At 42.7% G+C, this 25,025-nt stretch overlaps 1 protein-coding gene and 1 long non-coding RNA gene across 5 annotated transcripts in view; one reads left to right on the forward strand and one right to left on the reverse strand.

Annotated features, from left to right (window-relative positions):
* Positions 1-1,546, forward strand: part of LOC144695021 (uncharacterized) — a 61,717-nt gene extending 60,171 nt beyond the window's left edge. Inside the window, exon 3 of the long non-coding RNA XR_013579846.1 lies at positions 1,530-1,546. This is a non-coding gene — a long non-coding RNA (uncharacterized LOC144695021). The remainder of the gene's footprint in view (positions 1-1,529) is intronic.
* arid5b (AT-rich interaction domain 5B) overlaps positions 1-25,025 on the reverse strand; it is a 143,195-nt gene that overhangs the window by 74,564 nt on the left and 43,606 nt on the right. For all 4 annotated transcript variants that reach the window (XM_078565884.1, XM_078565883.1, XM_078565885.1 and 1 more), the window contains one exon: positions 16,855-17,109. In XM_078565884.1, coding sequence (XP_078422010.1) covers positions 16,855-17,109 — 255 coding nt within the window. The remainder of the gene's footprint in view (positions 1-16,854; positions 17,110-25,025) is intronic.

Here is a 25,025-nt window from a genome sequence, read left to right on the forward strand (position 1 = left end):
TGAATTTTCTTTCATTGATTCTGCAACTTGAGAGCTACAAACTACAACTTGTACCAGAATTCCACCAGTTATGGGCAGTGAGAGCACATGTTTTTAGCCCAAGTAATGTGCTTGTGCAGCAAATAGCTTCTAACCTTGTTTGGCATGGCAGCCAAGCCATTAGTGAAAGGAGAGCTCCACAGGTCTTCAAATCCTTTCACCCAAACAAACTCATAATACTTAGAAATAAAGCTATTTAGTTTGAGGTAAGCACCAGTCACACTAAACTGTACCCAAACATATTCACCAGAGAGGCAATGCTTTGAAAATAAAAGCTATGGGGATTTTTCAAACACTAGTTGGTATTTCATTCTACGTGTACATTCATGTAGAAAGAATAAAATAGCTTGCATTTAGTTGTATAGTTCTTTCAATGACCTCAGGACGTCCTGAAGTGCCTCACAGTCAATGAAGTATTTCTTAAAATGTAGTCACTGTGGCAATTTAGGAAAGGCAGCAGCCTATTTGTGCACAGCAAGTTCCCACAAGCAGGAATATGATAATGGCCAGATAATCTGGTTAATCAAGGACTAAATACGGCCAGGTAACCAGAAGAACTCTCCGGCTCCTTTTCGGAATAGCGCCGTGGATTCTCTCTCGGTCAGCTGAGGGGACCTTGGTTTAACGTCTCATCCGAAAAATGGCACCACTGACAGTGGAGCACTCCCTCGATATTGCACCGAGAGTGTCGGCCTGTAGTTTGCTCTGGAGTGGGATGTGAACCTAAGAGTCTCTGGTTCAAAGACGAGTCAATGACGGGCTTGAGCAAAAGGCACCTCAAACTTATCAAAAGGTAAAAAAAAATGAAGCATTTGCACCAGAAATATCTTGGGCTTCCATTCTGAAAATTAATGATTAAATCTAGTCTTTTGGCTGAACAAGGTCAAAGTGTGCACCAAGACTGTTTCATTCTTTCACTAGGACAGGCCTGATGGACCAAATAAGGCAGATTAAACTCTAAGAGGCAGCTCTTGCTGCTCCTACCCCTCAGCATATATGACCAGTTGGGCATAAGGAAGGAGAGGGGCTTGCTTGCCAATCTGGGAACTCCCATCCCTAATTTCCCATCCACTCCAGGTTTTATTAGTCTTCCATGAGCATTTCAACATATTTTCTTTGGATTTCTGATTAAGCTGCTCTAATTCCAACTGAACAATGGTAATTGTTTCCTGACCCATTTTAAGGTCGCATCAATATGTATTCCAGTTTGGAAACCTCAAGGACAGACTTGGTTTGTGCAATGAGACAAGCAATAAACGAAAAAGGTATTTTGGCAGCATATGACTCAGGAAATGTCACTATAGAGTTCAATAGGGTGTTGTAAATGATATAAATCACAATTTTATAAGAAATATGTTCATAGTATTTTAATGAATTATTAAACATATAAAACATTGGCTTTGCCCCTTGTTGGAAATAATGTATTGCCAAAACTGTACATACGCGTACTTGTTTGATGTCGAGAATTCTCCATTTAGTATATCAACCAGCCACTTGTAGACAATCAATTCATTGTTCAGTTTGCTAACACTCCACAATTTCTTTTTAATGAATTTCCAATGCATATAAAACTAGCAGGTTCCGCATGGGATATTCCTTAGGAGCAGAAATGACAAGGGTCGGGTTTTTTTGCTACTTGATTTAAGGTAGCCATCCATCACGAACTGTGGGGGGAGGAAAAACACACAAGCTTTCCTGCAACAGTGATAGCAAGTCTGAACAAAAGAATCCTTCCTAAAAATAATTTATTTTCTTCGCAGAACAAACCTGTGGCAGAATGCTCCTCTTTCAGAACAAGTAATGACATGCATGCTACTGTGAGTCAGTGTATGTGTCTAAGTAAATAATATCACACGCTACAGCATCATTGTCATTAATATTCCCTGAGGCATAAGAAATGTATTATGTGTTCGGAGAACGAAGTAGCCAAAAGCAAGGTTTTTCCTTATAAAGTAACCCAATTGCTGCTGCCCAAATGGAATTTTTATTAGTTTTGCAATGCCAGAAAGGAATGCAATTGATAGTCTGATTTAAATCCATTTCCCCTTCTCTCCCCCTCCAACTTTTCTACAAATAAGAAAAATGCGATTTCTAAAACTGTCAGAGAGTGAAATGTACTCAAGATATAGGGGCTCAATGAACATGGTGAGGCTTTCATGGGTAGTACTATAAACAGTTTTAAGTGTAATTTGTCAATGCTGTATATAAATATAATTAACTTATACAGCTTCTCAAATTAACTTTGTAGGTGTCTTTAAATTTACCTATTTCTGGGGGCGGGAATGCTCACTCTTTTCTGATTGGTTAAAGAATTTAACCACAATGATTTGTTGAACGTAGATCAGAAAAGATCCCACAAAAAAGGCCAGTTCAAAAGATGAACCAATCACATTGCTCAACTTGGTTTCCCCCCCCCCAGAATAGTTCTAGTCATAGAATCATGGAATAGTTACAGCTCAGAAGACAGCCATTCGGCCCCTTGTGCCAGTGCTGCCATCTTGATTTCTTAACCACCCAAATTGTACAATCCACACAAAAACATGTTCAAAATAGTTTGTGCAGAAATGATTAAACCTGTGCATAAAATTAACAGTATGTTAGAATGTTCTCCAAGAGATCCACATCCCCAAACCCCCAGAGACCTGCCACCTCCCCTCTTGGGCCTGAAGGCTGAGGTCTGCTTCAGTCCCTAAGCCAGATATTTCCCATCAGCTTTGAATGGCTAAAAGGGAGTTTGGCAAGGTGCAGCTGTCAGAGTGGAAACCAGGTGCCAGTAAAGGCAGTAAAGAGGTCAGCGTTGTGGTTTATAAACATTAAACAGTGAAATATGGTCTAAGGTATCCAAGTTAGCGGATGGCATCTAATTAGTTAGCATCATTGGCCACTGAACCCGATGTTCTTACTGACCTACATCAGCTGCAAGTCCCCCAAATGGAAACTTTTGTCCTAGTATTTAAAATGTTTTATAATTATGCATGTTATCTCTGCACAAAATATTTGCTTAAGATAAATTCAAAAACTGAATTCATAAAGGTCGCAGAAAGCAAGAGGAAGACATTTGCATAATATGCAATTTATCATCTTCTTCAGTTCTCCAGCTGAAGGCAGATCCGACCCACAGCACCACCACCTCCACCAGGGGTAGGGCAAGGAGGCACGTCCCGAATCCACCCTAGCCAAACCCCATGCTGTTGGCACTTATCTGATTCACATCGGCCATCCAGCCAATTGCCCGCACCTCTCCGCCACCCACTCCAAGGATTCAGAGTTGCTATGGCAACATACAGTTTTGCAAGTATGTTGTAGCCTGGAGCTATGGATAGCTCCTCTACCGTAGAGGCTCCAATTTTCTTTCCATCACATGACTGACCAGGAACATCTCCCACTCTTACCACCTGCCCATTGACTTATGTTGGAAGGATTTACAGGTTGATACTCAACTATTTGGCCGCGTTGTGAATACACCTTCCTTGGTTAAATCCTAGGGCGGGACTCGAACTTGGAGCTTCTGGCTCAGTGGCAGGGACACTACCCTCTAAGGTGCCAAAAGACCTCCATGCAACTTATAGTTGCCTATTTGCAGGCAAGAAGATTTCAACCAGCTCAGGGCTGGTTAGCATTCTGCTGACAAGAGTTTTGTCAAGGCGAAACACTATGTTACACACTACAGCATCATCGTCATTGATATTCCCTGTGGCATAAGAAGTGTATTGTGTTTAGAGGACAAAGTAGCCTCAAGGTGGTGAATATACCCCAATTTCTGGCACACAATGGGAGCCAGTGTTAAGTTTGTATCAGTGATTTTAAAGGAAATGTATATTAATGTGCCTCGAGAATCGTCAGTTTTAGCTGTCCTTCGATTCGAAGATGATCTCTACTTAGGGTCAGTGTTTCTGCCATGGGTCTTCATGTGACAAAGCAGGTCAATTCTCAACCTACAGATCTTAGGGCACATGAGACAAGATGTCCCATGAGATAGTGGGATCCGGAGTGCAGGTCCTTCTGTGCCACCGCTCTGCCTCGTCATTAAGACATTGGGACTCAAAGCGTGATGCAGCTTGATGGACACATTATCACCATTTTGAATGATTGGTAGCAAGCTCCTCCTCCTTATTAAAGTATCAAATATATATTATTGCAAAATATAATTCACAATGAAAACTCACCCACATAGAATAAGCCAGGTGTGGAATGCTTGCAAAAGATGACAGTGAATTATGCATTTGTTTGATTCCTTATCCAAATCTTAATTGCACAATAAGCAAATTTATTGCACAAAATTACCAGCATATTTATTCTGCACTATAAATTATACAGGCACTAATTACCATCCTGAATAAATCAAAGTCATTAGGGAGCAACTGCGATGCGGAGCAAGATAAACAGTACATGGAAAATATTAAAATGTTTTTCTTTTTTCTGAAGCTTATGCATAATTTGAAGGGATGATCAATTGAAAGTACAAACTGCTTTAATTACTAATACAAGGAGCTAGCTTCCGGAATGTGGGAATCACTGGCATTTTGTGGTTACTTTCAACTTATATTGCTTGAGAGTGTTGGCTGGACCCAAGAGCTAGACACTTCAGGGAACGTAGGAACACTTGATGCTGGTAGACGAGATCCACTGCCAAAAATGAACCTGAAGAGGCTGGAACACCCATGGAGGTTGATGGACAGTGTATTAAGTTAGGGTGTAGCAACTTCAAAGTGTGAAAGGCAGCAAGCAAGCAGAGAGAGAGAGAGAGAGAGAGAGACTCAGCAAAGTAAAACCAGCCTCTTCTCAAAGGCGGGTAGACCAACACAGCCATGATCCCCACCGATACCACTTTCTAACTTACCTTCCTAAGAATGCAAGAATTAGGAGTAGGCCATTCAGCCCCTTGAGCCTACTCCACCATTCAATACTATCATGGCTGATCCCTGACCTCAATTCCACTTTCCCAACCAATCCCCTAGATCACCTTTTAACATATCAGAAAAAGGTCCCCAAGATGCTTCACAACGCATTGTCGAACAAAAGAAGCCAAAAGCTTGGGAACTTAGGATGGGTGATCAAAAGCTTGGTCAAACAGATAGGCTTTAAAATAATGTCTTACAGGAAAAGAGAGGTGGAGAGATTCATACTCCAGAACTTAGGGCCTAGACAGGTATGCTCGCCAATGGCGAATCAAAGGGAATCAGGAAGGAACATAAGAGTTCTTGGAGAGGGCTGTAGAATTGAAGGCGGTTACAGGAGATAGGGAGGGGTGGGGCCACGGAGCGATTTGAACATCCAAGATATACCGCAAGGATGAGAATTTTAAAACTGAAACATTGATTGACTGGGAGCCAATATATCTCTGCGAGCACAGGGATTACTCACAATGCAATTTGAAAAGGATCTCATCAATGTTGAGCAACAGGGCCCCTGCAGAATTTATTTAGTTCTTAAAAACAAACTCACATTTGACATCATGTGACACACTGCCAGCATAAGACAAGAGGAGCAAGAGTGGGCCATTCAGCCCCACAAGGCTGACCATCAAGTAGCTCTGCTCACTGAAACCGGCAGCTAAAGGCCTAAAGGTATGGTTGAAACTTGCATGAACCATTTTGTGCTGAGCATGTTCAGGAATTGCCTCAATGTTTCATCAGTATTTGTTGTAGATTTGTGGGTCATCATTTAAACAGCATTTTCTTTGCCCATACACAGTATGCACGAAAAAGTCTTTTTTTTTTGTAAACAATGCAGGACCAATTCTTTAGGAATGTAAGCAGTGTTGCTTTAGAGAAGAAATGTGGTGTGCTCTTGTCATCTGATATTGCACAACCTACTGTATACAGGATTTGCTTACAAAATACTGTACAGTCTGATATTTCACAATGCATTCAAAGACTCTGTGCGCCTAAACTTACACCATATTTACATGAAACACTGATAAATTTCACAAATCTTCGAGCCAATAAACCATATATCAACAGTTGATGCAATCTGGCAAAGTGGACAAGGTTTTTTTTTACAAGCTGGCCCAAGGAGAGGAATGTGGAAATCATTATACAAATGTAATATTGTTAATGCATATAGCCTGCATCAATGGCTTAGCCAGTTGGCCCAGAGAGCAGTGGAGCAAAGCAGACATGCGAGGTTTCAGGTATGATCCCCAGTTGGCCAGAGACTTATTTGAATCAGTGGTTAGAATTTAGCTCAGTGTCTCCGCGCACCCCCCCACTCCCACACCCACCTGCCTGGTTAGAGAGGGGAAGGTTAAGCTGGCACTCCAAGTGTGGACTGCTGGCATGGATATGATAGAGTACACCTGCGATGCCCTTACAGTTAAATACAGTCAAGGTGCATGGAGAGGGAGCGATGTACATGCAGAATTATACTGCAAAGCACTCAGGAGAAATGGGGAAGGAACACTAAAATAAAGATCCAAAATAAAAACCATGATCCTGCACGGCTAACATGGAGCCTGGCTAAAGTGAGCTAGGCTCGAGGACACAATGCACAATGAAAAAAGACCAAGGTCTACCTAGCTAACCTTCTACCATCCTGTCACTCGGATGATACAACAATGGAGTTGTTGACTAATCACAGCGCTCAATCTTGATCAATGAGTCCACAACAGACCCAGACATGAGGTGAGGAAAAGCCCAGTGGTGGAGAGTTATGAGAACATGGGTCCAAAATCACCTGTTCCTCCCAAGCATGCTACACTTAACACATCATGTGTCAAACTACTCCACATATTGTATCCCAAAATGATATTTCCTAAAAGAAATCCATAGAATTTGCATTTGAATGAATCAAAACTGTCTGTTTCCACCACCTCCCTGGGAGCCTGTCTCAGGCTGATCAATCACTCACCAAAATATTATTAATGCAGATTCAATTTGAATTCATTCTGCTTCAAGTGCGGCCAGTGTCCTCTGATCCTACTGTTCTAGACAAGGTGAAATAGCTTATCATGATGTACTTTATCTAACACTGCTATCGACTCCCCAATCCATTGACTGAGGGTACAATGCTTGGAGCACAATCAGGATCGCTGAATAAACCTGACAGAATAATGGACGTTTGGCAGCAATTACAAGGCACTAAATCCATTGGAGGTGTTCAAATAATGTCACAAACTCCAAGAGAGAAACTCAAGGAATTAGAACAAACCTGTGATTGAATAACAGGCTAGAAATGCTTTTAATAAGATTTGCAAGGTTTCAATTTAATGTGATGCGCCTGATTCATAGTTGGCTTGGTTCCCCTGCCTCAGAATCTGACAGAACAGACACCGGGAGAATAGTGATTTTGACAGAAATAATCCACAGCTGGATTCAGCAACATTGGAAAAAGATGTAATTATATAGCACCTTCTGTGACCTCAGGGTGTCGCAAAGTGCTTTACAGCCATTAAAGTTATTGTGAAGCGTCGTAGGAAATGTGGCTAATTTGTGCCCAGCAAGCTCCCACAAACAGCAAAGCAATAATGAAAAGATCATCCATTTCAATGGTGTTGGTCAAGGGGTAAATGTTGGACAGGACACCAGAAGAACTCCCCTGCTCTTCTTCAAAATAGTGCTGTGGGATCTTTAATATTCGCCTGAGGGGGTAGATGGGCCACTTATTAACATTAATAATGTTAATTAACATTAATGTTAATGTCAGCACCTCTGACACTGCAGCACTGGCTACAGTGTGGGTTCAAATCCTAGGACTGGGGCTCGAGTCCTACAAGCTTCTGATTCAGAGGTGAAAGAGTTATCGTTGAGACAAGACTGATGCCTTTGATACAAGAGAAAAGATAATAAATGTATAAAAAGAGTCGTGTTGGGGCAATGATTGAATCAGAACAGCTTTTTGTGTTTGTATTCACTGTTAAGAATATATTGCATGTAGATCCCCTGATGCCTCAGTAAGTGTATCTAGTTAAGTAGCTCCATTACCCAAACATGCATGATCCCAGGTAAGTCCCCCAGTGCACTGGGATGACTGATCTGAGCCAGGACTAAGGGGCTGCCGCTCCAAATCCATGTCCAATGGCACCTGCCGGATGCGCAAGTGTGTAGGCGCCCAGGTGAGAATCGAGCCAGGCTGTGAACGCCTCTGCAGTCAACTGGACTGTTGAGATTCACTCTAACGTGGATAAATTGGGCTGAGTTACCACAAAACTGTCTTGCAAGGGGACAGCAAGGGAGCATGGGGATGAGGGAGGAACAAAAAACTGGATGTGGAAACTAAAGTGGCTCTGTAAAGTGTAGTGAAACTTAGTGCTGAGCTAGTCAGTAATCAACAGGGTGATCAGTTCAAACTTGCTGCTTAATACGTAGATCACAAATACTTAAGACATGAATTAACATAGGCAGGAAAAAAAAGTCACAATCATAACACAAAGATAACTATCATTATCTACACAGCCTGTTTAGATCAACATGAACCCACATCGACTCTGCCTGTTGCTGGAAAGTGCAAGTGTTGCACTGGCTGGAGCTCGTGTTTCCACTCGATCATTAACAGTATGATTAGGTCATGAACACAATCTGGAAAGAAACCAGCACTGATAACAGCAAGTGTCTTATCACAGACACTGAAATAAACCCAACGAAATGGTTACACATTTTATAAATCTGATAACAAGAGACAAATTAAATGTTTAGGAAGTGTTTGGAGAGGGGTTGCTTGTTCCTTGCCTATCCATGTTAAACTGTTAACCAGAGGCAGCTGAAAGTGGCCATGTTGGTATTTGCAGACACACTAAAGACAGAACCAAAGACAATCTATAGCAGACCCAATTTCAAATGGCAGTTTCAGATAACAGGAAGTTACTTCTGAAGTTAAGTTTTAAAAAATACTTTTAAAACTTAATTAAAATGACTTTTTTTTTTAAAAACAGAGTGATAGCATCAATAGTTAAAACTGTTTCTGCTGATGGCATTTGAGAAAAGGAAGAACATTTTAAAACAGTGAGACTCATCTCTCTATAAAGTCATATCCATTTTACAAGTCCTGGCCCTAGAATACATTTCAAATAATGGATGATCAGGAATGCACTTCAAGTTTATATGGTTTTGGCTCTGTGCCAGGAAAGTACATGCAGGTGGCCCATCCCCCACCATCTGCTCCACTACATATCTGGGTAGGCATCTACAGACAACGCATGGTCTTTTTCTAAGCACAGTGCCACAGAAATGGTTTCTGGCATTAGTTTGAGGCCATGTACTATACTGGCTAATTGTAATTGCTACCAAAGCTCAATAATATTAAAAGGCTCAATAGCTGCAAAACTGTTGGAGAAATAAGGACAGAAAATGCATTGCATTTCATCCCAAAAGAAAAAGTACAGGGCGGAATGTTCAATTCCGGGACCAAGTTGCGAGGTAGGGGTGGAAACCCAGAGTGTTTCCCGCCACAGAGGCCGCTGGGAACTTGCGGCGAATCGCACGATGTTGGTCTAATTATGCAGTTGGAGGTTTCCCGACGTATCATGCAGCAGGACAGGCTGAATGGTGCGCATCCCGCCATCATATCCAGGTGCCATATTTAAAAGGCACCTGGACATCAACTTCTTCCATACCTACCATTGAAGGAGGAGATGGCCTGGCCATCCCAGGGAGCTCTGGCCCCAGATTCAGCAACGCTTCCCTCGATGTGCTGCTCAGTGCAGTGGAGGCCAGGAGGTGCGTCCTGAACCCCAGGAATGGAAGGAGGCCGCCGAGCCATGTGGCCAACCTTGCATGGGAAGAAGTCACCAGGGAGGTCAGTGCCCAGGGCCTCCATAGGACTGCCCTGCAGTGCCGCAAACTGATGAAAGACCTCATCTGCATCGCCAGGGTAAATGAACCCTCAACTGCTCACTCTCGCCTCACTAAATGGCAGAGGGGCATGAGGGCCTCAGTGCCAAGGGCACCATCCGTGCAGCCCATGCATAAAGGAATGACTCAACGTGATAAGGTGATGCCTCATAGCCCCACTGCAGTCCATCTAGTCTGCAGGTGGAGAGGCCATGCGGGTCCCTGAGCCTTTCACACATGGAGCTCAGATGCTGCCTTGGGAGGGGTGGGGTGTGGGGCGTGAGGGGGTTAGGCATTGAGGGCACCAGCAAACACCGTAAATGACATGCCTCTGTGAGCCTTATCCTTCTATCTGCATGGGCTCAGCGCTCGGGAGGCTGCTGCCCCACAACCCTTGTGGACAACCTGCAGTGCATCAGTCACACGGCCCACAATCCAGTGGGTTATTTGTAAGACTGAAAGCATGAGAAAGATACCTGAAACCCAATAGCTCTCAACCCCATCTTCTCTCTTTGCACAGGAAAAGTTCAGGCACAACAGGGGAGAGAGAGAGAGAGAGAGAGAGAGAGACATAGAGAGAGAGAGAGAGAGAGAGAGAGAGAGAGAAGACGGGAGGGGGCCGGCCTGAACTGAGTTCGAGGAGTGGGCAGCCCAGCGGGCAGGAGGGGAACCACACCGAGCCTGTACAGATGGAGACGTCGGCAGTGGCCTCTGACAATCCCTGCATGATATAGTCACATAGAAACCCAAGGGTCATGTGTTCGTCCACATTGGAGGCAGCTCATGTAGTCACTCGCTCTCCTCCCGTTATTTACAGGTGCCAGCAGAAAGAGGAAAGCCAGAAGCAGGCCTGTCCAGCAGTACCGCCAGCCCACAGAGGGCCAAGGACATTGCGGTAGGGAACGAAAGATTAAGAAGATTTGATTTCACGTGGTTGCACGGGTGTACTATGATTGTTAATGTTTTGACACTTTTGTAAATAGAGTACACTTGCACTTTAATGAAGTCTGATGTGGTTTAATTGCTATGTCGTCCTTAAGCCTGTGTATGACCACCCACCCCCTGCTAACATCTTCCAAGGGCCACCCCAGGCTAGGTCTATGTCCCCTAGAATCAGGCATGTGCAGGAGGCACAGGTCTTTGCCAGGGCCCTTGTGAGCCATGGGTAAGAAGTCTCCCATGGGCACTGAGCCTTTGCCCTTCACAACTTCATCTGTTCCAATGCCCTAGCATTGTCAGAACTACATGCTGGATTCCCCTTCAGTTGTCCAGTTGAGATGACCTGCAGCTCCGCCCACCCATTGACCCAACCCCCTGCAGCATCTCTAGATCTCCACCACAAGGCTCTGGGTAGTTGCGAGCGACCACAGTTCATGTTCCTTTTGAAATGCAGTGCCCCTGTGACCCATACCCTTCCTCCCATGACCACTGACCACCCAGGTGTACCATTTGACCTTCCCACAGTTACCCTTCAACCTGCCCCATTACCCACTGGCTTGTGCAGGTGAATGTCCACGTCCCCTACCTTCCCGAGGAGCACACTCTCGTGACAGTAGATTTGCCCCCTGCTCATTCTGCCAACCCCCAGAATCCGCTGCTTCTTCCGTGTCCCTTGCAATAACCCTCAGTGCCCCATCATCGCCAAACCTTAACCCTCCCACTGCCCCTCTAACCCTCACCATCCCTTCCTATCAGTATCCCCCACCAGGACTCAGTTGACACCACAGACCCCTCTCTCAGCCAATGCCCATTCACACCTGCACACCCTGTGGCCCCTCTCCCCCAGCCTGCACTCCAGCACAACCCTTCCCACCCTCCCACGCCATACCAGCTCACCCGTTCCATGACCCCCGCAGCATCTTTCTCTTTTCTCTACCAGCTGCAACCTCCCTGCATCCCCCACCCCTCACCCAACCCCTTTAGGCCTCCACACCCACCCCACTTCTCTATTTCTCTCCTCCCCATCTAAACCCCTCCCCCCTCTCCAGCACAGACCATCATCCCCCAACAGTATCTCATGCACACATCCACCTACAGCTTGAAGATCCACCTCCTGGAGGTTCCTGCGATGAGAAGATCAGCGTGATGGATGCTCCACCCACCCACTGCTGCACATGGTGTGTTCCAGTCGCTGGAGGCCTCCATCTTCTGATCTCCACAAGCTGCCCAGGCCTTCTTCCAGGTGAGTCCCGACATGTCCATGCCACGGTGGTCTGGATGTGCAATATCGCACTGGCGGCGTGGGTAATTGGACAGTGGAGGGTTGGGGGGTGGGGGGGGGGGCGGGTGGACAAATCCGATCAGGCCTTTATCTGCATCCCATTAGCAGGATGCAAAACGGCTTCACACCAGCCTCTGGTGGGAATGGTGACCGCCATGATGGGTGGGAGCGGACATTCCAGCATCATTTCATACCGGTAGGAAAGCAATTTTTCACCTCCCGCCACACCTGCCAATAAACCCACCACTGTTGGGGCTGAAACATTCTGTCCCCAGTGTAAACCCTGAGAGGTAATGCATAAACAGTGGGCTCCTTGTCTGCACAGAAGATGGAAGACACATATCTCAACATTTTGATCGACTGACCATCAGAGCTCAGTCATTCTTTTATGGACTTGCTCCACATTCACAATTTTCAGCTTGTGGGTACCATTGGCTAATTCAAGGATAGTCTATCCACCTCTTGATGGAATTCCCTCCATCAGGAGTCCCACTCCCTTACCCTAGGTGCTCCTCTGCCTAAAGCCATTAGAGATTTCTGGAGGTGTCCTGGTTACTTAATCAGTGCCCGGCTTTCACTGTTAACACATCACAGTTGTACTGCCATTACAGACTCTACTGCCTGAACTGACACACAGGAAACGTGTAGGAAACACCGTGAACATTTCTACTGGAACTCTAAATACTGAGTGCGTTCAGGTTTCGGTAGCTGCACTGTTCATTTCTGAAACCAAGAGACTTATTTGATGAAATTACTCTGAAGGCAAATTCTCTAAAGTAGAATAAGAGAGACAGAGACACAAACAGAATGACAGGATATTTAGTACTAGATTTGGAAGTGTGTGTTTTTTATTATTCATTCTAGGAAAGAGCGCCAATAGTGTGGGCAGTATTTATTACCCATCCCTAATTGCCCTTGAAAAGGCTGTGGTGAGCCACCTTCTTGAACCGTTCATCTGATGTAGGTACATCCACGGTGCTGTTAGGAAGGGAGCTCCAGGATATTGACCCAGTGATGGTGAAGGAACAGCTGATATAGTTCCAAGTCAGGATGGTGAGTGGCTTGGAGAGGAACTCACAAATGGTGGTGTTCCTTTGCCTCTGTTATCCTTGTTCTTCTAGGTGGTAGAAGTCATGAGTTTGGAAGGTGCTGTTGAAGGAGCCTTAGTGAGTTGCTGCAGTACATCTTGCAGATGGTACACACTGCTGCCACTGTGCATTGGTGGTGCAGGGAGTGAATGCTGAAGTGGTGGAAAGAGTCCCAATCAAGTGGGCTACTTTGTCCTGGAAGTTGTTGAGCTTCTTCTGTTGTTGGAGCTGCACTCATCCAGGCAAGTGGAGAGTATTCCATCACACTCCTGACTTACATCTTGTAGACGGTGGACAGGATTTGCTTGGGGGGTGGGGGGGGGGGGGGGGGGGCGCGGTGGCGGCTTTGTGATAATGTTAATATTTGCGTGGTAAAGTTATAATAAATTATTTAATGCATTCAGAGCAAGAATCAGAGAGTTCATTATTTCTTAACAAATCTATTAATTGTTAAAACTGTTTGCTGTTGAGGAATTGTCCATACTAAGAATATTATCCATGACAGCTTTACCATGGTAACTTGTAATAAGCAGTGTATTTTTTCACTCTATCCAATTTCATCTAGTCCATTCTCATTGTATAACTGTCACTCATTCCTCATCACTTTAATTATACTTCTGTCTAAAAGAGATCTGGTTTTATTTTTTGACTTTTTTAAAAACCATAAATCCTGCTGTCACGCTTTATATACTGACATCACTTTTGCTTGATAATATAACAAGCACTACTTAAAAGGAATGACTATTTAGTAATTATATACATTTGTTCCTAGAGAGTCGGAGGATATAGGGCCTCATACCTTGCAATGCACAATTTTTACTTCTCCCCTTTTTATGGGGAGTAAAGAGTAAATGTTCTGAAGTAAACCTAAGCTCAAGTCAGAGTTTCATTGTTGATTGGTCAGGGAACTTTGCAAGCTGGCAAGTGCTTCTGTATTTAATTGTAGTCAGAGGACTCAGCATTAAGTAACTTTTTTTTTTAAAAGGTTAATTTTCACCTGTACCTGCGATACTGAGTGTATAATGGAGTGCGACATTTGGCATGTGATGTTGGTGTGGCATTGTACCCGTTGTAGTTAAAAAAATATAAATGTAGTTAGATACTGAAATAGATAAGACAGGCAGACAGAGATATTACTGGGTGCTTGGGTGCACGTTATAAGATAAGCTAAATGTGAGAATCATGTGATATTATAAGCTACAAGAATGAAGCTTGGGACGTTAACAATTAGCCAATCATGCCTGAGGTCAGGTTACAGTCATCAACTGGTACCTTGTTATTTATCTATTATTTCTATAGTGTATACTGTGAATGCAATTTTACATTACAACATTGAAGTGTTTTTGTCACAGTGCCAGGATTTGAGAATATTTTACAATGTCAATGTAATGCAAAATAACACTCATCATGTTATGCGATTACTACATTAGAAAGGAATCCAGCAGACTTTCGGAAAATTCTATTTATTATATATACTATGAAAAAGTATTAGGGTAGTATATTAAACCTATTATCCACTGAAAATTAGACACACTTTGAATCACGTACCATAATAATTGATGTTAATAATTCTACCGATGGTTATTTGTATAATGCAGTCATAAACACATAATCTGAACGAATGAGTCAGCCCATTGTGTATTTTTCCACTCAGTCTGCCCAGAATGGGCAGCTACTTAATGCTTTATTTTTTTTTTAAACTTTCCATTTACTTTTCTATATGACAAAATTTAAGTGGAAAAAAAAGCCAGTTTGAATTTATAGTTACATTGGCTGATAACAATCTGCACAGAAACCAAGTAATTTGATAACCTAATGGCAGCTGGGGAGAGAGAATTCCAGAGCTCAACAGTTCAAGGTTAATATTTCCAAATAAAGGAAACACAGCCAATATTGCCAACTGCATTTTGTCAGTTTTACTCATTTCTGGCAACAGTCCAACAGAATGTGATTTTTCAGCAAGAATACCTGCTCTTTATCGACAACCTAGCCCTTCTCAAGACTGATATCATGTTTACTTTGGTCCTATAAAAGCTGCAGAATGTTGTAATCTCCAAATTAGATCTGACCAGCTTCCTCCATATAACCAAAGCAGAACACGTGTTCATCCCATCTTCCTGACTCTTGGGTAGAATGGTTCACCAGTGCAGCACCAAGACAATATTGAAATGATGAGACAGTTTCTCCTTTAAACAAAGAATCCTTCAGGCTAATCCAAGACTTCGGCTATTTTGTGTCAGGTGTCCAGGTTGGAAAGCAGGAAAAGCTAATTTGCAGTTGCAGTGTTCACCTTTTCCTTCACCACCATCTAACTCAACCCTCCCAAACTCATGGCTCTACTTTCCTTTGCCTCAATATTGGCAGCTGTGCCTTCAGTTGCCTTGACCCCATGCTCTGGAATTCACTCTCCAAACCTCCCGTGTTCTACCTCTTGAAGAGGCTCCTTAAAACCCTACTTCTTTGCCAAGCTTTTGATCATCTGATTCAACATCTCTCTCTCTTTGGCTTGGTGCCAATTTGTGCCTGCTTATGCTCCTGAGAAGCATTTTGGTAAGTTTTACTACATTAACAGGTGCTAAATAAATGCACGCACTCGCAGTTGTTAGGGGAAAAAAAAGTGTTGTACAAGTCTAAACTTTTTAAACCCTGCAAGCACTGCTTGTTACAAACATTCAAAACCTCAGGCTGCCCCTTTTGACTTTCCAAAATAGTTTAGAAACTTACTCCTAATCTGTTTTTATTAATTGATTTCTGCACCAGAAAGTGAAAGATGAAAGTTAATAATTAACGAGTTTTAATGACCCAAATATGCATTTTAACAATCAAACGTTTTTTTCTGTTGTACATATTCCAACTTTTCCAAACAATTATGCAAGAGTCTTAGGGGCTTGCAAAAGCAGCCCATTGTGTGAGATGATCAGCACTGTAATATCCACAAGGAATTGCATCTGTTTGGTTTACATCAAACCATCACTGGCTTGGTTTGTTGGCCACTTGGTGAACTGGAAGATTTTTAAATATAACAGATATTCAGAGAGCGGTGGTTTTCAACCCCGTATCCTTTACGCTAGATTTACAGGGCAAATTTAGTGCCAGTGTAAAGCAGTCTTGGTTTCAGACTAATTCTAAACTTGTGTAGTGTAAACTGGATATGAATCGAGTCTGAATCAAGTCTCGCTTCACTTTGTTGCAGTGTCAGGTTAGGCTGGATTCAGGCTACGTTCACAGTCTAACTCCTGACATCAGTACCAAGCAAAACCTTATTGTACTCACAGTAGCATAAATGGATCCTCAGTGAAATCATTCTTGCTAGCTTTTGCTACCTTTTGTTCAATGTTCAGTCGCAAAACATTTTATACCAGAAAATAATTCAAACTTTTGTTTTTCAACTAACAATTTAATTCTAATTACACACAATTTGCTCCTATTTTCAGGCTATTTCCCAAACAGCGCAGCTTGATAGGACAAGCAACCTCTTCTTCGACAACAATGTCAAACTCAATTTCTGAAGAATTTAACATGACAATCTAGTGGGAAGCTACAAGAAAATGTCTCTTTTAGATTCCTTCACTGTTTAGTAATGTAAAAATTAGTACAGTTCTTGGATTGCAACATATTTTGGCATCCTTAAAGTCTGCTTAAAGATTTAGGCAGTCTATCAATTGGAATTCCAAACTTTTTACAATGTCCTCTCTTTCAACCACATTGCTGAGCTTACAACGTCAGACAAAGTACTTACCAAACTCATCGCAGATGCTCTCATTTTCAATCAGAGTTGGATGATCAAATGTGTCACGGCAGTACAGGATCCGGGTGCTTTCATTTAGTATTGCAATGCCACCCAACGCCATCACAAACTGATCAACCAGCCAGGAGGATGATCGGTTTTGAATCCTCTTCAGCATGGTCCGATAGCGGCAGTACTGTGGGTAACTGAGGACAATGATCTTGGTGTCATCAACGTCATCACAGTCATCGTCAGCATCATCGGCATCTGCGGAGAAACACACGAGTTATACATGTTAACAGAGAATATTAATTACATGGAATGGAACAGAGACCTGGCCTGTTGCTGTGTGTGACAGCTACCTTACCTTCACAACGCTATTTAATTAAATACATTTCAAGTCACTAGAAAACAGGATATCATCGGTAATATTAAAATATTTGTTCTCATTATCATCCTAAAGTAGCAAAGGAAATAGCACAATCCATTTATGGCATGATGCAAGAAATAGCTTTGAAGGTTCATTAATATGAATCACTGAAACACAATGCGTTAAAAATTTACACATGAATATAATCATAAGCCCCATCGTGAAGCTTCGGGAAGGTGGAAGCTCATGCGACTGTTTAAATATTTATTTGAAAGAACACATATAATTAATGTATAACAAACATGTGTTTGAAACAAGATTTTAAAAGTGTTTTGCTTTATACTGGCAGTTAAGTTGGCCTATGGCAACCTAAACAGGAAAAAGCACAATAATGGCTAATGGACTCATTATCCTGCACTAACTCAGGCTGACAGACACCACACCTAGACTAGTGATATATGTACAACAATATGTCTATATTACAAAATATTATGGGCTAAACAGTATTTTTGTATAGTAGCTGGATTCACAGGCTTACTAAGCAAGCACTGACTAAGCAATAATTAATACAATACTCCTGTATAATTTGACGGACTGTGATTACTTCAAAAGCAACCTGGAAAGAAAAACTGCTAGAGACTGAATTTAGGAGAATCTTGCAGGACGACGTTCAAGGATTCTGCTCCAATTCTGAGTCTAAGGTGTAATTTAGAACACTGCTCCACCTTCTGATGCTCTGGTGGGTAAATGCACCAGATGGTTTGAAGACGTACATACCGACAAGATAAAATATCAAGCTCTGGTCTGCACAGAGTTAGATGAACTCAGCTGTTGCACATTGCAGAACTGGAGTTCAAAGTCCCCAAGATACAGAGCAGCAAAATTGAAAAGCCAATTCCTCTGATTCCAAGTGATGCCTGCTAAAGCTAGCAAGGCTCTGTGGTTGTTGGGTAAGGGTGGGATAGAATTTGAATGAACAGTTATATTTGCATGATGAATAATCATTCAGAAAGGCTGGTAACCAGCTTGTCAATTAACTGGACCTAGTCCAAGGAAGTGTCTTCTTCTGTTCATCAGCACAATCTGCATTTAAATCATTTTTCTTGGCATATTTGATCATGATAAAACACTGATTCGGCCTCAACTGGAGTATTGCTTCTAGTTCTGGGTACCACACTTTAGGAAAGATGTGAAGGCTTTAGAGATGGTGCAGAAAAGACTTATGATAATAGTTCCATGGATGAGAAATTTCAGTTACATGGATAGATTGGAGAAGTTGGGATGCTACGAGGGTGTGCTTTTTAAAAAAAAAATCACCATTTCTAATTTTTCTTTTTCTAGTTGGATTTTAAAAAATAAACGGAAATCCTCTAAAGACAATGGAGACTGCTAGATGGCCACAATATACAAGCTTGCATTCCACCAAATGGGATGATAAAGAACAGACAACTCCCTGGGGAGCATTAGAGACCCCATCTCTTGCTCTGAAGGGTCATACAGACTCAAAATGTCAACTGTTTCTCTCTCCACAGGTGATGGCAGACCAGCTGAGTTTTTCCAGCATTTCTGTTTTTGATCCATCTCCTGTTGGCTTTACACTGTCCTGAAACTTTGCAAAAAAAAAACAATTAGTTCCATAAATTTATCTTGTTCTTTGTTTAACTTAAGAAAGCCTGTCTAATTCTTTACAACCTGAAAGCGCAACTAGTGGGGCACCTGCAGTATTGGTGAAGCACATTCTCCTGAAATTCACAAAAAACCCTGTTACGGTCAGACCTGGACAAGTAGAATAGGGTGTCATTTTACCCCTTATCACGCGGTCGTGACAGGGCTATTCGCCTTAGAGGAGAGAAGGTTGAGAGGAGATTGATAGAGGTGTTCAAAATCACGAGGTGTCTGGGCAGAGTGGATAGGGAGAAATTGTCCCCATTGGTGGAAGGATCAAGAACCAAAGGGCATAGGCTTAAGGTGATTGGCAAAAGAAGCCACGACGACGTGAGGAAAAACTGTTTTACGCAGTGAGTGGTTAGGGTCTGGAACGCACTACCTGAGAATGTGGTGGGGGCAGATTTAATCATGCCTTTCAAAAGAGAATTCGATCATTATCTGATGAGGAAAAAAATGGTGGGGCTATGGGGAAAAGGCGGGGGAGTGGCACCAGGTGAACTGCTTTTGCAGAGAGCCAGCATGGCCACAATGGGCCAAGTGGCTTCTTTCTGTCCTGTAACCATTCTATGATTCTAGACGCTTCCATGGTTTTGCCAATTTCGCCCTCAATCAGCCATCACCCTAAGCTTTCGAGTGGTTTTGACAGGCAGCGTGTGTAACATTCTGCCGACCATTTATAACTCATTTATCTGCTCTATATATATATATATATATATATATATATACAGCTAAAATGAAAGGTCACTTGGTGGATGCATTTAGTGTTTACCAGGACAAGGACAAATATTTTGTTCCTGCAGGAAAGATTTAATTTCAACCCCACCCTGAATTAAACTGTATATCTCTTTCTCTAAATGGATAGCTGCATAGCTTTACAGTGTTTTGTGCTTCTGAGGGCTTTTTAAAAAAAATAAACACTGCTTTCTTTTCAGTGTACAGCTGCTACTTTTGTACAATTACAAGTAAAGCATCCAGGAGTTCGGCCAACACAGCATATGCTTGTGGAAGGTTAGTGGAATTGGCTCCACACCCAAAGAGTTCAGAAATTAACTTGTGTCCAATAATAAAAGTTATGATATATAACCCAAATAATCCAACGTGCTTCCTTGTAAAATAAGCACAGTTTGGTCAATGTGGCTTCTCATGTGTGAGTGGAGTGGAGGATGGGGGAGCAGAACAAGAGGGTAAAATTAGAGCAAGGCCACTCAGTGATGATATCAGGAATCACTTCCTCTCATTCTTCTTTACTGGCCCAGGGGGGGCATGGAGGCAAGGTGGTGAGAGGGCACTGCCAGGGGGCGAGGCGGGGGAGAGCCATATCAGAAAGCATTCCCGTTGCTGGGCGGGCAGGGAGATGAGTTAGCTGCCTGCTAAACAGAGGCGGACAGCCAATCAGGATAGTGAAGACTCCAATTAGGGATGATTTCAAGTGCCCGCCAACATTTCACTGGCGAAAAAGGGAACCTTCCCGCTGCATGGCGAGGCCGCCTCCCAGTGACAGCTCAGGGGGTCTATCAGAGCCGGACGCTCCTTGGCCCAAAGTGGGAGCCACAAGCAGGAACAGCAACCCCCATGACCCGACAAGCCATCCGGTGGGATCCCGTGGACCTGCCTGCTTGGCCCCTCTGAATTTTTAACCTTCCCCTTTCCAGGGTACCCTCTATATATTGAGGCTTCTGAGCTGCTGGCCCTGATTGGGCCGGCAGCTTCTGGAGCCCACCCACAATCCTTAATTGGATGGCGAGCTCAGAGGCCACCTCCTGGAGCATCCCTGTGCCAGTCTCGCCGACATCAAGTGCTGGCTCTCAATCCCCATTTGTTACCAAAACCTGCAGGAAAATTCAGCCCAAAGGGTAACAGAAATCTGGAACACTCTGCCCAAGAAAGCTGTTGAAGCTGGTTGGAATGGATAAACTAAAAGTTCTAAAATTGAGTTTGATAATCTGTGTGTTGGGTAAGCGTATCAAGTGTTACGGAGCAATGGCGGATAGATGATTATCAACAACATACTGAAATGCTGGAACAAGCTCAATGCCCTCAACCTAGTTCCTATGTTCCTAAACGTAAAGGGCTGAACTCAAAATGTATTATTTCCAGCCTCGCAGGAATAATGACGATCTTATTTAAGGAGTCATTTGATGCAAGAACTGAACCCAAGTAACAATCAGGACTGTTTCCAGTGAGTATAACTGGATCATGACTTTCAAAAAGCATCAGAGGGCTGCAATTACCTCTTGTGCTATGGTTTCGCACTGGAACTACAGTGTAAACGCAGTCTGGATCGGGACCCAAGCCAGCACGAGAGTGAGATTCCCTGGCAGAGGGAGAGTCTCATTTCGCTTTGCATTGCAGTCTTTTGCTTTGTTGGCTGAACAGGTAACATGTGAAAAGCACTTGAGGGCAGAGTTACATGACAAGGGGGGGGTGGAATTTTAACCTAATCTGTTCTAGGGGGAAATTGAAAGGGTTGTTGTCCGTTTTATGTGCTGCCCCATTTTACCATCCACTGGGCAACCAATCCCATCCCAATTTTCACAGGCATGTATTAAGGTTAAAACGACCCACAGTTATAGAATAGACAGAACTTGGAATCGCCCCTGATGGATAATGATGATCCAATTACTGTTCATTCACTGTCTTTTCAGTGGAGTACTGTTGATAACCTTGAATAAAAACATGTTAAACTTAAGGCTCGAGTAAATTGGACAGAGTATCGTATCTTTGCATTTGTACAGTATAGTCAGTCAGCAAGAACACCACAACAGAAGAAGTGGCAAAATTTAGTTCCTCAACTTGTAACAATGAACTGTTTAAAGATTAAATAGCAACATTATGATCATGGCAATATTCGAGAGAGACTGGACCACAAATCAATTTCTTCAACTGCTTAAAGACTCCCACCATTCCACCCACAAGCACCTTTACATCAATATAGCAACTTTAACAAAGTAAAATGTCCCAAGGCATTTCACTGTAGCATGTCAAAAATTGATGCTAAGCCACGTTAGCAGATTTAAGACATAGTGGTGATGGCCACCATCTTGCTAGCTCAATTAACAGTTCTGACAAGTACATCTCCTACTGCCATATAAAACTAATATAGTTATTGAAGTAACTTCAAGTCCATATTTAGATAAATTTGTTCATAATCTAATACATTGTTAGGATGCCAGTTGTAAAACCTTTTGTCTGGTAGCGGAACTGCATCTTTCATCGATCTAGTGTTATGATGTTCTCTAAGGGGACAGTTACACAACAGGTTTGCCATTAGCCAAGCCAGTTTCCATTTCTTGTTGATGTTAAACTTGCAGTGTGAATTCAGAGCAGGAGCCTAATGTGATCCTGGTGTAAGCCACGGTGAGAATCTCAGGCTCAGGGGACTTTGTAAAAAGGTAAAGAATGATTTGTATTCCTATAGCGCTCATGACCAGAGGACATTCCAAAGCTAATGAAGCACTTCTGAAGTGTAATACTGTTCTAATGTATGAAACGCAGCAGTCAATTTGCATACAGCAATGCGATGATGATCAGGTTATCTGCATTATTTGTTGAGGGTTAAAAGAAATTGGCCTGAGGAGGCAAACAGGGCCTCAGTTTAACATCTTATTCAAAAGACAGTACCTCCTGACAATGCAGCACTCCCTCTGTACTGCACTGGAACACCAACTTCGATTTTGTGCTCAAGTCTCTGTATTAGGAGTTGAACCCCCCCACCCCCAAACTGAGAAACCAAGAGAGTAACACATGGAACAAAGGCTGACACCTTGTATCAGTGGCATGTGAACCTAGACAAAAACAGAAACAGAAATACCTGGAAAAACTCAGGAGGTCTGGCAGCATCGGCGAAGAGTACAGTTGATGTTTCGAGTCCTCATGACCCTTCAACAGAACTAAGTAAAATTAGGAAAGGGGTGAAATATAAGCTGGTTTAAGGAGGGGGGTTTTGTTGGGACAAGCAGCCAGAACCTAGGGTGGAATCAAACCAGTTTGGCAAAGTCCGCTGGATCTCCTAGGAAACCTTTCAAAATTAATTTAAGTATTTTGTGACCTGAGATTCTTCCGGCCCCGCTTTTTGAATTTGGTGGAAAGCAATGTGCGTGGCTGGATACAGTTTAACTAAAACGCTCACTCCAACCAGTGGACTCTGCACTGCAAATGCACACAAGAATCAAGAACTGTCATTGATCACATAATTAGGTGTCATGACAATAAACAAGATACGATTGTGAATAAGAGGCTCTTTGCAATACATTATCAAGGTATGATGCTTGTAATCTTTCTATAAATAATCGTTTTGCTTCCTGCACGAAATCTATCCCCTCATAAATAAATCACAAGTTTCCTTATACTGTGTAAAGTACACCTTGCTAAGATTACGTCAAGTGAAGTATGCAGCAGCCTTGATGTCCAATCATCAATTTAACACTGGCAGAAAGTCATAAAGGTAAGTGGATTGGCATTAAAGTGATGCCGAACAGAAGATCTTGCCTCATCTGTGTCATTTATTTTTCACTTTTAATGCAAAATGCCACCACAGGGTGATAGTGAATTAACTATCAACTCACTTTACACCCTGCCTGATTTTCTGTTTCACAGTGGGTGCAAGGTGGGTAGCTGAATCTCAATCGCACCATTATGCCTTAAAGTCCGCGACCAAAAACACTCACAATGAATCTACTCGCACCCAAATGGGAATCCAATTCAACTGAGCATTAAAAAGGTGATTCACTTGCACTGAAATCAGGAACAATAAAGGAGTGTTGCCACTTATATGTTCACTCAAATTCCATCAGCAGCAAACATTTCATACACTTCACTACCTGTTTAAGGGTTAACTCCGACATGCACAACAGCACAATTCCAGCATCAACCCCATGTTCTTGTGAATTTTTTTTTATATAAAGAGATTGATTAAAATAAATAGTTGTTTTTTTGGCAGATGGCCATTTCATGAATGTTTGAACTGCAACAGATTCTGCATGTTCTCTGACAACACACCCTGCCAAAACAAAATCCTCCTGACCTCATGAGCAGCTCCACAATAGGTTTAGAAATGACTGCTTGTATGTTTGTACTGCAGGCAAAGTGTTCACATAAATTTCCCCCTGGCACTGTTTCAATGCTAGCCCATTTATTTCTCCCCATTTTAAAATAACAGATGAAAGAATGTGAAATGTTAACATGGCAAACAGTAGTGCTGAGGTTAACAAATACAATAAAGGATGCATCAGAGCGATCAGTGACAATAATCTCATCTCAATCTACAGGTGATAATGAATGACCAAGATTTTGTTCTGGCGTGCTGTCACTTCATGTGAACCTGTCAGAGATCTGTTTTTGTAATTGCTCCCATTGTTTCCTGTAACATTTACCAAAACATTGGCCAAAACCAGAACATGACCAGTGGAAATTTGAATGCGTTAGCTCAGTGGGAAGATCGAAGCACATCCCCTTTCTCATCCCCATCTCTCCATAACACTTGTAAATTTGCTCTTGGGGTGTTGGCCACATTTCTTACCTGTCCTGAGTTGCCTAGACAGTTTTGGCCTTCCTCTTTCCACTGAAGAATGGGAGCTAATGAGCTCAACTCAAATGTAGGCCACATTTTTGCAATACCTTGATGCAGCACATACCATTATGTTGCAGGCCTTCATGTGAGCACCCTACACTCCGCTACTCCCTTATATCCCTATCATTCTGTAGGCAGATGAAGTTTATTTGGTCTCTTGCTCAACCAATGTCTGCTTATCTTCATACAATGCTCCACCACTGACTTTTCTCAAATCTCCTGAAAAGTCCAGTTTCTCCTTAGGTCGCCAGCAACCAAACTTACCCTGGGAATTCATCCACACCCACCAACACCACCTCCCTCCCCTCCATTCATAGGAACAATACCATCTGATCTGGAATATTGTAATTCATTTGTCCCCATTTCCCCAATATGGGACCAGAGTTCCAACTTTACATGCAGCACACATTACAATGACAACAGGAGATAAACTGATGTATACTACTATAAATTTTAAATCCTGAATGCATGAAAAAAGTAAGTTCCATATAGAATCAACAGCACCAGAGGCCATTCAGCCCATCATGCCTGTTCCAACTCTTTCAAAGAACCATCCAGCTATATAAAACAATCACT

The sequence above is a fragment of the Cetorhinus maximus genome, chromosome 20, assembly GCF_964194155.1.
Source record: "Cetorhinus maximus chromosome 20, sCetMax3.hap1.1, whole genome shotgun sequence".
Classification (NCBI taxonomy): domain Eukaryota; kingdom Metazoa; phylum Chordata; class Chondrichthyes; order Lamniformes; family Cetorhinidae; genus Cetorhinus; species Cetorhinus maximus.